A 20,113-nucleotide genomic window follows, 5' to 3' on the forward strand; every position below is an offset into this window, starting at 1 on the left:
CACACACACACACACACACACACACACACACACACACACACACACACACACGCTTTGAGGTGTTGTAACCACGACAGATTCAAGCGACTAAAGGCACAGAAAGGATGAAGTGAATCTCGAACAGATGTAAACTCTTTGAGCGCTAATGAGCTGTAGACAACAAGCTGAGCCCAACAGATAAAAGACGCTAACGAGAAACTGTAAAGCTTCTGCCTCTCCGTAACGAGGCGGCTTCAGGTCCGCTTTCTCCTGGTTTCGACGCGTCTTTGACCACATTTCAGTCCCCCGCTCTCCCCACTTTGTGGTTGGCCTCAAACTGTGATCTTAAGAGCAGTCTCTTTACAGCTCTCTTCAACCTAAAGTCCCCCTAATTCTCATACTTTCTCCTCTTTCGCTCCACTTTCCACACATATCAAATGCTGCAGTGAAAAGATCCAGAACTGGATGATTTTCAGACGAGTCAGACTCAAAATTGTGATCTTTTTCAAAACACACATGCTGAGTACTGCCAGGTAGAAAACTCTGTTACTGTCGGTTCTATTCAGTATCAATAAGTTTATTTGATAGTCTGTTTGCACCAGTTCTGTTTAATCCACTTTAATCCGACTCCAGTCCGCTTGCCTGGAAAGTCCAGTTCGTTTGAGGAAGTGTGAATCCTAATCTGACTCTTATGTGGACCAAACAAACCAAACTCTGATCCAGCTACACTCCTTGGTCTCGGTTTGGTTGAAGTGAACTCACATGCATATGTGAACGCCAACTGTACCAAAGATTGATCCAAAGGCAGGAAGTAGACTACAACGCAGGGCATTGTGGGTAAATACAGCTAAACAACGCGTTAGACACCGACTGTCAGGTGTGAACAGACCCTGAGAGTAACTGTGTTTCTGTCAACTTGTGGATATTTTGAAGTATCACATTAAAAACGGTTGATAGAAACGGAAATATTTCAATTAACTTCCTCAGTTTGGTAAAAAAAAAAAAGTTTTTACTCTTCAGGTGATTTTAGGTTTTTCTGAAAAAGTGTTAATTTTCTAAAACGGGAGATGGAAACACATTTGCCATTAAAGTTCTGATATCGCAAACATCCTATCGAATGGAGGGTTTGTGCCATACCAGAGGCACAGAACTTAGAAACCGCTCCACAAAGAGGAATTGGACTATTTCACCGGGCATTCTGGGTAAATACAACCAAAACAAACGCACTATTCCAGCGCTAGCAGGTTAAATGGCTCATGGTCTTTAGCTAAAGACAAAACAGAAATCCTTTTTGTGTACAGTTTTGTGAAGAAGAAAGTTGCGCTCAGTGTCTTCTTCAGAGGTTTCCATGTAGAGCCCCTACAGTCACATAAAGGCCATTACAAAGTCAGCCTTCTATCACCTGAATAACATTTCCAGGATCATCCATTCGTTTACTTTGAGACGCATTGATTAATGAAACAGTCTGCCTAAAAAACATAACAGATTTATAAACTATTATTTTACACCTCAGTTTTTTTGTAGCTTCTCTGCTCGTTTTCTCTTTCTGCGTGGCGTCAAACAGGAAGAAACTTTGACTAGATCCCCCTGGAGCGTTGCCAGGTTGGGGGCGTGATGTCGGTGCAGAGTCGGCTCTGTTCTCTTTCACTGGTCCAGTTTGCTTCCTCACATCTAAACATTGTTATCTCCACTCTGCCACCAGTTTTTCCAGCCTGCAGGCTAAATCCTGCCGTCTGCGGAGGAAACTGCGTCTGCAGTCAGATTCTCACCGTGTATCGGCGTGAGCCGGGGGAAACTGGAGCTGTTCTATGTCCGACTTTACTGACGGCATATACAACTACAAGGACTTGGCTGGTTTGGGAAAACAAAGTGACAGATGGAATATACTGTTTAAGTTCATTAACTCTGCCAAAGATAACAGAAATAGTTGAGAATTCACTTGAAAGTTCACGTTTAAAAGGAGAAAAACACAAAAAAGCAGAAAGGGGTAAACAGTGTGTGGCCTGAATTACCATCAAGAGAAACAGTGAGCAGTATTTTGTTATTTTTTTTAAAATCTTATTATAACTATTATGGTTAGTAGAAAACAATAGTGTTTTTCTTTAGTTATGGTTTACTGAAAAATATGACCTCACCTTCATTAAGAAAAGGTTCTTTGTTCATAAAAATAACATTTTTACATTTAAAGATCTGTAGCCAGTTATTAAACTGAGATCTGTCAGAAACTGTTGGTGCCTCCACTAACCTGCTGACACATCATTTTTTGACTCGTGCCTTTTTTTTTTGCCAACTTTGAAAACATTTACTTCACACACATTTTTTCCCAGATAAAGTTTGTGGTTTTATGAACTTTCAGTTGACTAAAGTTCATCATTTGTGCTGAAGTTTATCGGCTGTTAAGAATTCCTCAGACAGTTTGCGTTCATATTCATGCTCTTATTCTAAATGAAAACTTTTTCCTGGCCTTGTTACGTAATCGCCGCAGTGTTGACGATTAGTAGTAAAGCACTGCGACCCTTTTTCTTTTAAACATGAGGCGTACATTAAAGATTTAGCCTGTTATTTTGACAACTTAACAGCTAAAACTGATGCTAGTCACTGTTAGCGCGCAGCGTTTTGCCCTCCAGCAGAGACGGGGCAAATCTTGTGCCCGTGACGTCATACTCTTTCTGATTGTAAATTAATGTTGTAAATTAATGTTGTCTTATTTCATGCACACTAAGATATTTGCGCTGAAAACTAGACCAGGTAGGATTTGTGGTTTTTGCAGTGCATTTTTTGCTGCACACAGCACTCTTCACTCTTCGGCTCACCACTACGCACGACTTTGTGTTGCTCTGTCACATAAAACTCCAATAAAAAGTGTTACAGTACGCAGCTGTAATTTGACATAACATAAAAAGGTTCGGGGTGTATGAATACTTTTGAAAGACGTATTTTATCCTAATAGTCTCCAGTTCTGGCTGCAACCAGAAAAACCAATTGGCAGCCAAAAAACACATTTTCTCATGCAGTAAAGCAGAGGGAGTTTGCAGCAGCATATAAATTATGTTACAAAAACACAAAGAACTCAGGAAAAAGTAGGTAAAATAAGTAGCAGGAGAGGAGAAACATCTCCTGGCAAACAGTCGCTCCTTGACAAAAGTCAGCCCAGAGAGGAGAGGCCGAACGGTGACGGGCACCTCGGGAGGTGATTACTACCATCTGTGAGGAAGAAGCAGTGTGGGCCAGAGAAAGCAGGGTGGGCACTGGTTCTGCAGCTTCCCCAGTTTGCTTTGGCACTGGGATGAAACACTGCAAGGCACAACTAGGCCACATGTGGCGTTCACACATGTATCCGCGCTCACACGGCGCAGAAAAACCTCCGTGGCATTCGGTCTGTTACTCGACACTTCGCTGTCTTTAACAATCGTTTCTCCATGTTCCATTTCTTTCTGCAAGAAAAGCCTTTCTGGGTGGTTTCTCAAAAACAGGATTGCATCAATCCCCTTCGGGTTGGCCGCGGCCCAGAGCGAAACCCTGACAGCAAAGCTGCAGCGTAAACTAATCACACCGAACAAACTCCGGAGCTTTCTGCAGACAGCCGGAGCTCAGGCACCTCCTGCCTGATGACCTCATCGTGTTGTTGCATTTCGTTGACCGCAAGCTAACTTTGTTTACTACCAAAACAATATTAAAGCAACATCCTGTGGCTTTTGTAACATTTTTTAAAAGAAATTTTAAAAGCGAACAAAGACGCTTTAAATGGATAGTTGAGGATTTTTGAAGTGAGATTCTGTGAAAAACAGAAAAACTACTTTTTTTTGGCATCTTCAGTTTTCTCAGATTAGTTTGTCTCAGAGGCGACATCCAGTCTAATTCACCTCTACTGTCCTAAAACTTATCCTTTCTGAAAATAATCCTTGAAATATAAACTTGGTTATTAAACCTTTAAGTCACTTAAACCAGAGTCGATAATTTATTGGTCACAAGGGATCAAATTAAGTTTATCCGAGTTCATTTGTTGTGTTTGTCAAGTTAATAAAAGTCAATAATTTAAGTTTGACAAACTTCAGTTACTTATGACCAATTAGCACAAGTTTTTTTAAGAGCTCTGCTTATTTATTTATTTTTTTCAGTGTAATTCCTTCCTGAAGTCCAGCTGATCTGAGCCCAACATGCACAATGGACATACATCTGAAACCTAGCAGAGCCAATAGAAACAAGATTTAATCTAGTAAAGTAGCCGGTGGTACTGCTGGTGCACGTTCATGTAAATATTGTTTGGTAGCCATTAGCAACCAAATGCTAATTTCATTCAGATCATCCAGAGTTTGATCCTGAGGAATTACACTGAAATTATTTTTGCTCTTCTGCAACATTTTTTAAGTTTTAAAAAAACCCAGTTGGCCAAATGTTCTGAAGCTCTCCTGGGGTTGCTAGGTAACGGGCTGGAGTTCTGCTGGGGTTGCTAGGTAACGGGCTGGAGCTCTGCTGGGGTTGCTAGGTAACGGGCTGGAGCTCTGCTTGGGTTGCTAGGTAACGGGCTGGAGTTCTGCTCGGGTTGCTAGGTAACGGGCTGGAGCTCTGCTGGGGTTGCTAGGTAATGGGCTGGAGCTCTGCTGGGGTTGCTAGGTAACGGGCTGGAGCTCTGCTGGGGTTGCTAGGTAACGGGCTGGAGTTCTGCTCGGGTTGCTAGGTAACGGGCTGGAGTTCTGCTGGGGTTTCTAGGTAACGGGCTGGAGCTCTGCTGGGGTTGCTAGGTAACAAGCTGGAGCTCGGCTGGGGTTGCTAGGTAATGGGCTGGAGCTCTGCTGGAGTTGCTAGGCAACGGTGAAGTGCCTGCTCATTTGTGACTTTACATTCTGAGTGTTTTTGAAATGATTTATTTTCACCAAAAACCATTAACTTATTGCCAAAACATCAACAGTTTTTTTAAGCATTTAAGTTGTTTTTTTAGAAGCAGTAGAGACCAAAATTGAAGCATAAAAACGGGCAAAATGTGAATTTTTGCATATGTGTCCCTTTTAAGTGAATATAGTAACTTTTTTATTATATCACCACTAAATAAATCCAGAATTATTCCTTTAAGTCACATAAATAAAGATCGTTGCTCTCTTAACCTCCAGCCATGACGTCACTGATCAGTTTTCTAAACATGTTTTACTCAAAACAACAGAAAAAAAGCATGTAGATCCTATTCTTCTGCATGTAATGATTAAATATAATGCAGGTAAAGATATTAATGTTCACGCTGGCCAAACCGTACCAGTTGAATGTGGTAGATTTCAGGATCCGCAGGTGTAAAAAGCCCGTTGGCCGAGCTGCTGGATGACTGGGCCTGACCTCTGCCTGCCCTTGAGACGGCGAGGGAGGGGAGGCTATTTTGGAAGTCTAATCAGCAGGAATAACCATCTGCCGCCTGTCAGTGAGGTTATTGAGGAGAGAGATTTACCAAAGTGAGCATAATGAAGGGGGAGTTTGTACTTCAGAGGTTTTTCACTGTTTCCAGCTCAGTTAGCTTCATCTGTGCCATGTTCTGGTTCTGCTCCTGGCCGCCGTTTCGCTTGTGACACGCGAGTCCAGCTGCTGGATCACAACGTTTTCCCCTTTCTAGCTGTCGCTACTTCGACATATCGCTCTCCACAAACAAGGGCGGCGCCACCAAAGCCGCAGAACCCCTCAAAAAGCCTCAGCTCACCCGTAACGTAGAGCATCTGAACTCCTGTGGTGTGAAAGGTTGAACCCGACTGTCGTAGTCGTGTTGCAGAAATATCATCCATGTGATGTATGGAGGGAAAATAGGAATTAAATACGACGCCGGTTGAGTTTGGTGTTTTGCAAGTTTTGGCCAAAATCACCAAACTGAAAGTATTCATTCAAAAAATTATTAAATTTCAAAGGCAAAAATGTGATTATTGTGATTTTATCTTTGTTGCTCTACATCTACAAACTGCATTTAATTAAACAATGTGAATAATTTGTAGGTCCAAATCATAAAAACAGCTTCACAGAAAACAGACAAGCATCAGATTGGATCTTAGCCAATATGGGAGGAGTTTGCCATATGTTTGCTAATGAATGCTGTACGTATATACCAATGAATACCTCGCCAAAAGGTACATTTAGAGCAGTAATGACTAAGTTGAGGAAACTAAAATCGGAATTCAAAGATAATGCAGGAAAGAACACCTGGTCATGGAAAAGTCTGGAGGAAATGTTAGGTGAATGGGGAGCCTCAGCAGCCAAAATAGGAATAACTCTGGTAGTAAAACTAACTTATAAGTAACTTTTTAGCTTGTTTTACGTCAATAATTTATTAATACTGAGTTTTAAAAGTTTTAGTTCCAGTGGCAGATATTTTTGATTACCAGTTATTTTCCCATGTTATAAATTAAATGCCAGTGGGATTATTTAGTTTAAAAAGCTCAGCAATGATGCGGCTTTCGTAGATCGGACAGCAGGAAAGGCAGATCCATCAGCCCAGGCATCCACCATCCATCCACACATGGTGGCGCCGCCTCCCCGTCTCAGTAAACGTGTGTTCATCCATCGTCCATCGCTCCCTCGCCGCTCGCAACTTCTTTTTGAACGCCCTGTTTACACTGATGTTGGAGTTATTTTGTTAATCCTCCCGGAATGACGGCAAACTCCGAATTAGTTTGCTTCACTTCCTTTTTCACAGTAGCAGTGAGATGGGCGCGCATGGAGTCGCAGATGAACAGGGACGGTGATGCGTGGAAAAACCTATCTGGTTTTTACCGAGGCATATGCTGCAGAACTCTGACAACAGTTCTGATTGGTTTATCGCTGCTGGTAATGTCCTCTGATTGGTTTATCGCTGCCGGCGTACGTACTTCGTAGTCTCTGTGTCACGGACAGATTTTGGATTTCAGTCCACACATAAGGCGCACCGGATTATAAGGTGCACTGCTGATTTTTGAGAAAATTTAAGGCTTTCAGGTGCGCCTTATAGTCCGGAAAATACAGTACTAACATAATCGTCTCCTGACGTGTTGATCAAATTACCGACTTTGCCCGAATTCACAGCAGATGATTTATGTCACTACATCCTGAACAGAGTTTCCCCTTCAAGTCTGAAAAACGTACAAAAGACGAGATGCTAACCAGTTTTTTTTCCATTCATGCTAGGCTACATGACGGTGCGGCATTGTCTCCATGGTTACCAACGGTTGGCTGCTGTCTTATCTTTCCCCATTAAAAGTTATAAAAATAAAATGACACGTTTGGTTTCTGTCCTTGTCTGTTCATGCAGCCGGCCGCGCAGCATCCTATGGTCATTTTAAAGTAAAATCAACCAAACAGAAGCGACATTAGGGCTACCAGATGCCTGTTTTCTGAGCGCATTGGTTGTTTTGATGTCCGTCATGGCGGAGCGGCAGAGTCCTGACGTCACGTAGCTACGTCACGCGCTGGCAGACTCTATTAAGGCGTGATGTAGCGTCCCCGGATCTTTAAATCAACATAAAGTATTTACATTATAACTTCAGCCATGCCAACAGAAAAGCCAGCGCCAACTTGCTCTGATCCATCTGTTTCCTCCTCCTGTCCTGCGGTTTCGGGCTCAGCGGAGATAAATCACGGCTTTTTCCACCGCGGCTCCCTCAACGCCGTTCATGAGGCTGCCGTCTTCCACCGCTGCAGCAGGGATTTGTAAACCTGCGTCTTCAGGGACGATTCATGGCGATGAAGGCGGCACATAGGTGTGTGTGTGTGTGTGTGTGTGTGTGTGTGTGTGTGTGTGTGTTGGTGCAAGGCTTGTCAAACATTGAGGAAAACTGGAGAAGAATCACACAAACCAGTCGGTGGAAGTTTTTCTTGTTTGGGGTAAAAATTTAAGAGACGACTAATTAGGGCACATGTGTCAAACCCGAGGCCCGCGGGCCACATCTGGCCCACCAAAGCTGTTTATGTGGCCCTCAAGGCTCCAGAGGGGCCACATGAAGTATTTTTATTTGATGTCCGGTGCTAATGTCTTAGTTCACTCGAATTAAGGCAAAACTAACTTACAAATAACTTTTCAGCAGGATATAGGAGTTTGTCTTTAAGTCAATATTGGTTCAAAAAAATACAAATCCCACAGGCAGATTATTTCACTTAGAACCTGGGAAAATGTCTCATTATTAGTGAAATAAACAACCAGAGGATCTAGCACATTTTTATCACTGCTTGCAAAATGATCAATTTAAAACAAGCTCAAATATTTTGGTGAAAGGTTCCTAACTTTTTCATCAATATTGAGGAATTATTGGTATAAAACAAGCTGCTTCTATTTCTTGCTGAAAATGTCCTTGTTTGAAGAAACCAAACCAAAAATACTCGCTAAGATTTAATGTTTTTGCAGTGTAACTTGACTGAGTGAATCTAAGGCAGCAGTGGAGTAGAAGTAAGAAATACTGCCACCTGGAGGTGGGAGTTGGCATCACTTCAGCACAAGATTTTTGACACTTTTTGCAATAAACACAATTTTGCACTAGTACAAAAAATTCTGGGATTTTATTGATTTTGTGTAAATTTCTGCCAGGAACTGGAGGAACTGATTGATGTAATTTTGCTTCTGGAGCCCAGAGGGCCACAGAAAACTTTACGGCGCGCCAGATTTGGCCCCCGGGCCTTGAGTTTGACACATGTCCTCTGGTCCAGCACTTCAGGAAAACAAAAACAAAGACAGACGTTCTCAACACAGTTACCCTGAACCTCTGCAGACGAAGTGGGAGTAGCTTCCTGGCATGTTTAAATGCATGAGCAGGTATAGCGTGCAACCAGCGAGAAGGCCTGAACCGCCCTGCCTGAGCTGCAGCATGAGGTCATCGGAGCTGGCCAGCAGAAACCTGGTGGTTTTGTCCAGAGGCTCTGGATCGAAGTGACAGATCAATCCCACAGCAGAGAGATTTACGGGAAGCAGGTACAACACTTCGCAAGCAGCCACGGGACATTTGAAGGAGGGCGTGTGGAAAAGCGTGAGCGAGAGCCCACTGAGGGATTGACAGGATATTGTTGAAGAAAGGCCTGTGAGTGTGTTTGCATCCCGCCTGAAGCCAAGCTGAGGTTGGCGCTGGAGGCTCAGAGTAGCTGGTGAGGAAAGGATGGATTTGTTGGCCTTCCCGCTCTGGCTCTGTCACTCCTGGTCCCTTTAAACAAATCTGGCTCCGTTCGGTGCTAAATATGACCTCAGGCCAGCTCACTGGGTAATTACAACATGTTAGAAAAATACTCACTGTTTCTTTTCCTCCCTCTGGCTGTAATTTCATTTCGGTGAGCAAAGGTTAAAGTGGGGACAGCGGTTTCTAATACGGTTTTATTTTCCTATGCTAACAAATTCCTATGACAAGCAACGCTGGCTCAGCCTGGGTCTATTTATGCTACCAGAACAAACACAAGGCTGCAGCCAGGGCACTGATATAACTTCACCTTTAATCAAATGCAATATAACTTTCCTGCTCGACACGCTGGGAGTCTTTCTTGGTTGTGTTTCATAAAGCGACAGACGGGATGACCTGCACAGAAAGCAGCTAAACGACATTCTTGGACGGCTCTGCAGAGCGGCAGCGGCTCCAGATCCCGTCATCCTGTGTTCAGACTCGCTAGCAGTAAAGAGTTTTTCCCTCTTCACAAAACAAACCAGTGAAGTACAAACCCTTTTGAATTAAATGCAAAGAGCAAACTGTCAACACGTGGAAGTAGATTCTGTTATTAAATTAAGTTTCCAGTCCGTTTTGTTCACCGTCCCAGAACCTCATATTTCTACAGTTATCAGGAGTTGAACATTGATAGCAAGGATTTAAATGTTTACCTGGATAAAAACCAGCTGATCTATAAACCAGTGAAGAGAAAAAGCAACATGGCCACCGAGGAACGTTTCCTCCTAAAGATTTTACATTTCTAGATTAATTTCACACATTTACACACAAAAAACATGGAAAATCTCTGATGTCGAACAAGAGAAAATGTGACCGTCTTTCAACTATTACAGGAAAATAAAGACGTCAAAAATCAGCAAGAAAAAAGCTTTTGAACTAAACGGAGAAAATATTAAATATAAGAGGAGCTTCAAGTTTAATATCCTAGTTTAATTGTGGAAAATAACATCCAAGTTTGCCACTTTGATCCTAAAGCACTTCTGGGATTATTTTTGTCACAAATGTCTGACTTTTTTAAAAAAAGTCATTTTTTTACTTTGGGATGTATGGAAGCCCATTTCCGCCATTGTTAAAAAAAACAACAATAATTATCTCATTATAATTATGTCATTATAATTATGTCATTATAATTATCTCATTATAATGAGATTAATTATCGTAAATTTATGCCTGTAATGTGAAAAATTTACAAATTTTCGACCTCAGAGAGCATCAACATTTATTTGAGGGAAATTTACTCTTCCATGTATTTTAAATCTAAAATGGCTATAAAATCTGTTATAAGATCTAAATACCAATAAATACGTGAAAACACAATTTATATTGGAAAACTTAATTTGTTTTCTGCCTCATGAGTTTTAAATCAGCTGGTTTTATATGTTGGATATAAATATTTAACAAACAATTAGCAAAATGTACTTCAGCCATTCAGTTTAACATCCACAAGAAATTCGATTAAATTCGATTTTTAGAGTCACAGTTTGATTCAGAAACACATTTTTCTATTCAAGCTGAGTAGAAATTAAGTTTAAATTATGTGACTGGAAAGAGGAAAAGAGTTTAAATGACTAGAATATTTATTTAAAAGTAATTTATAAGTTTCTATTGTGTGTTAAATATGTCAGATATAAACAAAAGTGGGTTTTGTATCAAATTAAACTTAAATTACCATTATTAGGTTAGTAATAAAATGAAACACATAAAACTTAACAACTTTTAAAATCAGATTTTGAGCATTTTGAATCAATTCATGATTCCCAGAACTACAAACTGCGATTATTTGTACCACAGGTGTCAAACTGGAGGCCCGGGGGCCAAATCTGGCCCACCGTAGCTTTTTCTGTGGCCCTTTAGACTCCAAGTCTCCAGTTTTTCACACAAAATCAACAGATCCCCACATTTTCTGTTTGATTTTTGCTGCAAATTTTCTCAAAATTGGTCAAAAACATTGAGTTTAAGTGACTGTTGCCTCAGGATCACGTGATGTCAAGTTACAGTTCGTGATCGATACGACAAGTAGCAAAAAGTCACGTTTAACATCGTACATTAGCGCAAAATTCCTTACAAATATTTATAAATTAGTTCCACAAAATCTGGAGTTTTGATTGCAAAAGCTACAAAAACAATCACAAAACCCTGAAGGGACTGATCAGCGATTATTTAATTTAAAGAAAGACTTATAGATATTTAACAGCTTAATGGGTTTCATCAATGCATTCTGGCACACCGGCCCTTTAAGAACATTCAGATTTTTGGCCCAAAATGAGTTTGACCCTCCTGCTCTACAGAGTAAATGTTTTTTCTGCACCTCTGTCCACAGCTTCCATAAATATTTACAGGATTGAACAAGTGCAGCACAGAAAGCGTTGCCTGCTAATGAAGAAAAGCAGAGGGACTTACGCAGACACTCGTTGGCCTCTCGAGCGTTGGCCCTCTGCCACGGTCGGTCGTAGTGAAACGGCTTGCAGCGGTCGCATTCAGGCCCCTCCGTGTTGTGTTTGCAGTCACACACCAGCTTCCCCTCCTTGTCTTTCAGACATCGCGAGGCGTGCCCGTTGCACTTGCACCTTCCGCCGACCTGGAAGTCTCCCACTGCGTAGAAGTAGGTTGGTAACGTTGACGTCACCGCCATCGGGTCGTCGTCCCTTCCTCCAACGCTGCTCCCAGAGCCCAGCGCTAGCTCTCTGGGGAGCTGAGGCCGACTGAAGACGACACGAATGTCTGTGACTGTGACCCAGTCCTGGAGGACAGGGCTGTTGTCAAAGTCTTTGCCGGAGGGGCGTCCGTCCAGAGTGCTGAAAGCGATAAGTCCTCCAGAGAGAGGGTACATCTCAGTGTGGCCGTCTGCGCACAGCGCCTCCTGCTCGTTCTGTTTGGTAATAGTTGCTTTGTTGGGCCTGTTGTACATGCGTCTGCACTGCGACGAGTAAAACTGATACGGCATCCAAGTCTTGCCATAGTCCATGCTTTTGTATATCGCCAGGGATTCGGGTCGGGGCGAGCAGAACTGCAGACTGACGTACGTGATCTCAAACTTCTTCCCCAAAGAGAGGGTGAGAGTCACGTTGTGGGGCGATGTGTTCAGGTTCTCCGACTGCCAGCAGGTGAGGTTGTGGGCTGAGTTGAGGTCTGTAAGGTAGGAGGCCGGGTGGGCACGCCGCGGGTCGGCTGCGTCGCAGATCTGGCACGCGCGGACAGATGGGCGGTCGTCGCTGCGCTCAACCACACTGCAGGAGCGGGAAGGAGGCCGGCCGCAGACGCTGGACACGGTCACCTCCTTACCAAAGGCGGCATTGATGAACTCAGGGATGCACCGCCTTGCAGCTCCGGCCTCATCATAGCAAGGGTCCAAGGACGTCTGCTGTCCCGCAAAAGGATTGGTGGCACTGTGAGTGGAGACTGAAGTTAGCAGGAAGAACAAGCCCAGCGGGCAGCTCAGCGGTTCCCTCATCCTGCTCAAAGGGCCGAGTCGACGTCTGCAGACTGTGGGCTGTGCAGAACGCTGAAAGGTGCGTCCGCGTGTTTCTCCTCTGTGAGTTTCTGTCACTCGGTGAAAGGAGAGGGTCTGAGCTCAGTGGCCCTTCACTCCAGCCCTTCCTGTAAGAGAGAAACAGGCAGGAAGGTCAGTGTCACAGGAATATTTTACATAGCAGGACAGAAGCTGGAAAGTGTCACATAAAACAAAGCTGCGTCTTTAAACCCGCATTAAGCTTCTAAAGGAGCTTCAAATGAATCTCTGGTGCCAGAGTGAATGTTTTCAAGGATCAGACAGTTAAATGAGGCCCCAAGTGAAAGGAAGTGACCATTTAAAGAGAGACATTAGAGGCTGCAAGTGACTGCATCTTGAATTTCAATGCCTCTCGCTCATTCATTTCTGCTATTCAGGTCAAAACTGCCCCCACCTTCTGGTCAGGCTTGAAAAGCACGGCAGAAGTCACCCGCATAATCCCCCTGTGGGAGTGCAAAGCTGCAAACCGCGAGCGACTCGGGTCGAACGTCGGCTGAAAGAGAAAGTCTTGACAAAAGAGAAGAAGAGCGGATCCACAGCTCTGGATCGCAGCATCGTCTCACAACGACGAGTCTTGTTAAATCCAGTTTTTAAACTGAGACGTGAAGAAATGAAATGACTTTCTGAGGGGTAAAATATTGACGTGACACAGAAGCTGAAATGAAAGTGAGTTTTCTGAGCTGGTTCGTACAGACATGTTGGTTCTGTTACGACTAAAAAGTCTTTTCCAATAAATGTGCAGCTGGTTGCAAAGCAGCCAATCCAGGAGCGCCACTGATTTTCCATGGATCTGATTGGCTGAACCCACAGAAGTGGAGATAAGGATATTAATGCATATTTGATGTTTGAACCATTACAATAGGCTTGATTTATCAAACACCATGAAATAAAAACCTTTTCAGGCTTTGATCCACATTATTACAACAGCCAAAACAATAACTCCTACTTCTTGGTGAACATGTCAATATGGAACAATTATTATAATAATAAATATCCATCCTTTAAGTTACGTCTCTTCAAAATGTGTCTGGTTGTCATTTTTAAATGCAGCTCAGTTTTTGAGCTCCTCTAAAGTCGGCATCATCTTCTTTCGTCGAACCAGAAGATTCCTCAGAAGTGATAGTAGTTATTGAAGACTCTTCTCCACACGAGGGGCTTTAAGGCCACGGCGCCCTGCTGAAGCCTTTAAGGCAGGGATGTCAAAGTCAAATACACAGAGGGCCAAAAAAACAAATTTGCTACAAGCCGAGGGCCGGACTGGTTTAATGTTTATTAAAACATATTGAAATGATTGCACATAGCCTATTGAACCAAGACCTAACACAGTGTATATTATTTAACGATTAAATGAATAAAGCAATATTTTGTTATGGCTCTVTCMGTAACTTCAAGGGAAAACATTTTTCAAGAGGCAAACAGCAACAAATTTAATTGTTTTTAAAAACAAAATATGTTTCTTAATATCAAGATARATGCATAAATCAAVGTGCATGCATTATAAACTGAAAATGCATTACTGTGCTGCTCTATGATCCTACCGATCACTGCTTTCAAATAGTAAAGTAAAAAAATAAATCAAATCAGTTGTATTCTTTCTCATGGCTYTTATCTGCAATTTTACCTGAATCCATTCAACTGAAAAATAAATACAATAAAATAAATACAATAAAATACAAAAATATATGGCACACAGACAAAACAATTCTTCATTCAAAGAAAAATCACGTCTTGTAGAAACAAATGTAAAAATTTAACTGAAACTTATAAACTGAAAATACGTTACTGCTCTGTGAYGCTCACTTGTCTGAGGCTGAGCCTGATACTTGGAGGTGTCTCATCTTTTGTACAAGTTCATCAATGTTCGGGGTGAGGCTCTGAGCTGATGAATAATGAAGCCGTTTGGGCGCGCTGTAGTCACTTCGCGGGCTACCGTTGCATTATGGGAAATGTAGTGTTTGCGGGCAAAACACGAGCGGGCGGCTCTGGCTTGCGGGCCGGTTCTCATAGTAATTAAATATCATTCAGGGGGCCATAGATAATTGATTTGCGGGCCKGATGTGGCCCGCGGGCCTTGACTTTGACATATGTGCTTTAAGGCTTTAAGGCTCTGGCTGCAGACCTGCATCCAGACGCTCACAGCCAGGCGAGAGGCCACTCCGCCCAGAGACAGAAAGATTTGGGTGGTGCTGGGAGAAGGAGACGTATGAATCGCCTGAAGCTTTTCCTTCCCTAATCCCCCCCCCCGTTTTTTTTTTATCAAATCTGGAAGATTTCACTGAAAACAGCTGAGGAGGGGAGAAGTTTCTGCAATGCTCTTTTGAAGGTGTTTATTAAATTACAATGAAGCCCAGCCACCTCTTCATACCCCCACAGTCTCCTTTCCTGCAGCATCCCTCTTCATGGCGGTGCAACAAAAGGCCGCCTCTGTATCCAGTTCAGTCGAGGCTTTAAGGGGTTTAAGTCCAAAATAGAAAGAAACAGAAGTTCTTTTCTTGTGCAAAGGGTCCAAAGCCAGAAMCCCCCAATAGAGAAGCAAGTGGTCTGGTAAATGGGACCCCTCTTCAGAGCCCAGGAGCGCAGCCGTTGGGCCGTTGGGCCGTTCTCAGGCTCAGACTGGGAGTTCAGCTGYTTCCATGTCATCTGCTGCTCATCTACTAAAGTCATTTAAATGAAACACTTTTTTTTAACACTTTCCACTTAAAATGTTTCAGCATAAAGTCAAAGACAATCTTCAAGGTGAACTATTATTCTTCCTTGAACAGTTTAGGATCGGCTTCCAGGCTACACAAGATATATTCACTACATTTTTGCACGAAATCATTCTTGGATAAGATTTTAATCTGCTATCTAAGYGTCCTGTCGCTTTAAATCCAAATAAGCTGCTGCTGGCCACGATCCCCCCCAAACTCCACATTTACATTTGCAAGTGAAAACGGCTGCAAACAGAAACGCAACTATGGAGCCTCCTGCACAGCCAATAGGAAAGCATCAAATGGTTTCTGGATTGTAAGTCAACAACAAAACACTTGTCTTTTCCAGCAGCCATTGTACAGCGCAAAACCGGCTGAYTAAACRTGCTGGAGCTCTGCCGGGGTTGCTAGGTAACAGGGAAGGTTTGGCTGTGTTGCTAGGTGACAACGACCTAAAACCAAAAACGTTAATGTAGCTTTTTTTTTGTTCAAGTTATTTATAGAAACAGTAGATAAATCACTGCGCAACTTTACAAATGTCAACRCAAAGGATTTAACCTTCAAGTCATGTCCGAGTTTAACTGAGTGTTTGTCAGGGAAAGCACTCCATAAAGACAACAGCTGTGTGTCTGGGAAGATTATGGACACAAAACTGATCGATTTGTTGGCTTCTAATTACCAACATGTGGAGAAAAGGCCAATTACAACGACGGAGACGATAAACGGAAAAGAGGAGAGAGAAATTAAATGAGGTGAAGGAAAACAGGAGCATGAAAGATAAATGGCAGGCAGCAGAAGTGACAAGTAATGAACTAAAGAGAAGCAGATCAGCACAGGGAGAAACGGCGGAGGGACAGACAGACGGACGGCGCTGGGCCTGATGACTAAATATGGTGCAGTCCGTGTGCGGCTCAGCTGAAGGGTCTTCTGGTGCCGCGCGGCGCTCTGGCAGAGCAGCGAGAAGGCTAAACAGAGAGTCTGTTTAAGCCTTCTCAGCTGCCTGCTAACACACACATGAGCAGAAAGTGTTAGCAGAAACCTGGTCTGTGTCACAGCTCAGATCTGCATCACSATCAAGATGTTCTTAAAGGGCCGCCAGAAACACATTCACAAACAAAAATCACTGATTTTATGAATATATGCAAGAAATACGTTTGACGATRAGTGKGAGTTCTTGTTACTCGCRTATTGAGCACAGACTAAGTAACTTTGAGGCAGCAGTGGAGTAGAATCMGGAAATACTGCCACCTGCAGGTGGGAGTTGGCTTCACTTTGACCCAAAAGTTTTTGATAATTTCTGCRRAGAATTTGCAATAAACTCGATAACCGACTGATAAACAGGGCAGAATGGAAAAAAAACTTGGTAAAATAATATTTACCTTGAAGTCTCTATTAGAGTCTGGAGGGCCACATAAGAAGCTACAGTGGACCAAATTTGGCCCCCGGACCCTGAGTTTGACACCTGCTCTACAGTAAGACCTCAACGTACAATTTATTCAAGTCATTGATTATTCTATTGATAATTCTGACAATTAATTATGTAAAACGTTTCACACATTCTACTGATTTTTCTATACACCATTGTTTTTCTTACATATTATTAGAAATACATTAAATAACTAAATAATTTGTTTCCTTTTTAAAATAAGTAAACATTTTATTGCCGAATATATATCATTATTGGATCAGTGAATAAATCGAAGACGTTATTCTGAAACACTTTTTGCATTATGAACCGCACAAAATAACTGAATATGATCTCAATTTATTGCTGCCCTCCGCCAACAATTCCACCTAAAAATAAAAAAATAATCATTTATTTTTTATTTTAATAATCACTGTAGTCACGACAGGACAAACTACGGTGGCCGACAGGTGCAAATGCGCAGCAACAGAGAAAACATGCAAACAAATGAAATGCAGCGAGGCTTAGCTTTAATCAGTCAAACCCATTTGCTCAGGAATAAATTAAATACTTTAGTGAACAAAAAGATTTTATTAATATCTGTGTTCCACTCATAGGGGGAAACTAGCGGGAGTTTTTAAAACGATTTGCCGGGAGACATGCGTTCTCTCCCGGTGTGCCGAACCTGGAGCTCCCGGCCAGCTGACAGCTGGAGGGGATCTGGATGTTAGTGCAGCGGGAGCAGACAGGTCCGAAAAGGTCGGAGCAATATTGGAATTAGGTGATTTATTGATGAACCGAGCTGATATTTCAGATCTATACATCTACATTCTCACCTAAAAACTTTGTAACAAATCATTTTGCGTAGTTTTAAGTGTAATACGGCAAAAATTATTTTGCCGCCATTGCTGCTTTTCTGACGCAGAGCCTAAATTTGCACACAGCTGTTTTTTGTTCGACTCCCTCTAGTGGTCAGGAGCACTTCCGGTTTCAGCGCTTTGCATCTTTTCTTTTTGTTTGCTGCATTTCATTTGCATCTCTTTTTTTGTTTGCATGTTTTCTCTGTTGCTGCGCATTTGCACCTGCCGGCCACCGTGACAAACAGTTAAAATAAACTTTATTCAGTAGAGAAAAGACAACAACAGTGACCCCTTCTGGCTGCTTCCCATTTCAGGCGCTGCGCCTTCAGAGTCGGCTGCGACTCCAACCTCTGGAAACGAGGAGCTGCTGGATGCTGCGCCGGCAGCTGGGAGTTCAGCGACATGCAAACTAACCTGCCTCTCTGTCTCTACGACGATCCTCTGGTGATTAACGGTGAAAATGTTGTTGTGCTAACATGTGACCACATTACTGCAGCAACAAATACGATGGCATTTAAAGGTGAACAGCTTAGGATCTCTGTGTGGCCTATTCAAAACATGTTCATCACTTTCTTTGCATAAAATCATTCTTAGATAATGAGCTTCTAGTCTCCTCAGTTCTGCCTATTTTCAGCTGTTTTAAGGCGTCCTGTCCCTTTAAATGCAAATGAGCTGCTGCTGGCCACGCCCCCCGACTCAAAGTTTACACTCACACATGAAAATGGCTGCAAACAGATGCGCAATTATGCAACTGCGCATCTTTGAAAAGCAGAAGTGGAGCCTCCTGTACAACCAGCCAGAATGCAGCAAGTAGCTTCTGGATGGAAAATCAACAACAAAACACTTTTGTCTTTTCCAGCAGCCATTGTACAGAGCATACAGCGTAAAACCAGCGACCGGCCAGAAACCTGCAGTCGGTGCATCCCTAATAGAAAATCTACAAAATGTAAATTTTACAGATGTAAAAACTTGCCATGAGGACAACTTGGGGCTCATTTAGTGTTTCTTTTAGTCGGCCCAGTTAGTGACGGTGGGCGCGGCGTGTCTGTTGCTAACAGACGTAGCAACACGGAGAAGGAAACTGCGAGATGGCAGGGTGGTCTGGTGGCCTCAGCGCAGACATTCCAGGGAACGTTATTTCAGCTTCTCCCTGACACCAGGACATCATCCCATGTTGAGATGTCTTTCTTTCAAGCGAGGGCGTCTCTGTCAGAGTTCACAGATTAGGAAAACAGAAGTTGCTGAGAGGTTTTATTTGGCTTTGGGTGAGGAGGGAGAGAAACGGCTGAGGCAAAGACTGAAGCTCCAGGGTCCGGAGCATCTTCACCGGATGAGGGGGTCACATGACTTTCACTGTGGTTCTCATTTTAAACAGCAGGGGTCGCTGCATATGAAGCCTTTTCAACAACCGGTAGCAGAAGAAGAACCTACAGGAGAAACGTGTTTCCAGCCCAACACAAGCTGATCTGTTCAGTCTGACATGAAATGTTTCTATTGGAAGAGTTTGAAACATTTTGAATTAAATATTTCCTCTGTGTTTATATGGATATATAACAGAGTATGAGGGTCATACTAATAATTGTTGTTTTTTACCTAAATAAAATAATATTACAAGAATAAAGTCGGCATTATGAGAATAAAGTTGAAATAATGCAAGAAGGACGCTGTAAAAATATGAGAATAAAGTAATATTATTATGAGAAAAACTTAATATGATTTAATTATTTCCACTTTATTCTCAGTTAACTTTTGAAAACTCTGGAATGTAACGTCACAAATCAGCAGGTACTGTCCTCACCTAGCAACCCCAGTGAAGCCCAGCCAGTTACCTAGCAACCCCAGCAGAATTCCACCCGTTACCTAGCAACCCCAGCAGAATTCCACCCGTTACCTAGCAACCCCTGCAGAATTCCGCCCGTTACCTAGCAACCCCAGCAGAATTCCGCCCGTTACTTAGCAACCCAAGCGGAGCTCCAGCATGTTTGGTCAGCTGATTGTACAGTGGCCGCTGGATGTGTTTTGCTGTTGACCTGCCATCCAGAAACCACTTGCTCTGTTCTTACTGGTTGTGCAGGAGGCTCAACTAATGCTTTTCAAAGATGTACGGTTGCACAGCTGTGCATCGGTTTGCAGATGTTTTCACGTGCGAGCTTAAACGTTGAGTTGGGGGGGGCGTGGCCAGCAGCAGCTCGTTTGGATTTAAAGCGACAAGACGCCCTAAAACCCAAGATGGGCAGAACTGAACAGACTAAAATCTCTTAAGAATTATTTTGAGTAAATGTTTTTGCTTAGCTTGCATCCTAACCTGATCAAGGAAGCAGAATAGTTCACCTTAAACGACTCAAGTCCCCACTTCTGTTTCAATATGAAATTATATTTATGTTTGATTCAAGAAAAAAAATCTAATCTCAAAACAAGGATCCTTCTGTAAAACAGGCTTCAGTTTTATCCTCAAGAAAATAGGAACATCATGAGTTACTAAGAGTTATCAGTAGTTACTAAGAGTTATCAGTAGTTACTAAGAGTTATCA

General features: G+C 42.7%; 1 protein-coding gene across 1 annotated transcript in view; it reads right to left on the reverse strand.

Annotated features, from left to right (window-relative positions):
• ntn2 (netrin 2) overlaps positions 1-20,113 on the reverse strand; it is a 59,463-nt gene that overhangs the window by 29,484 nt on the left and 9,866 nt on the right. Inside the window, exon 2 of the mRNA XM_008436404.2 lies at positions 11,520-12,716. Within this exon, the coding sequence (XP_008434626.1) occupies positions 11,520-12,570 (1,051 nt within the window). The 5' untranslated portion in view covers positions 12,571-12,716. The remainder of the gene's footprint in view (positions 1-11,519; positions 12,717-20,113) is intronic.

The sequence above is a fragment of the Poecilia reticulata genome, linkage group LG19, assembly GCF_000633615.1.
Source record: "Poecilia reticulata strain Guanapo linkage group LG19, Guppy_female_1.0+MT, whole genome shotgun sequence".
Lineage (NCBI taxonomy): Eukaryota > Metazoa > Chordata > Actinopteri > Cyprinodontiformes > Poeciliidae > Poecilia > Poecilia reticulata.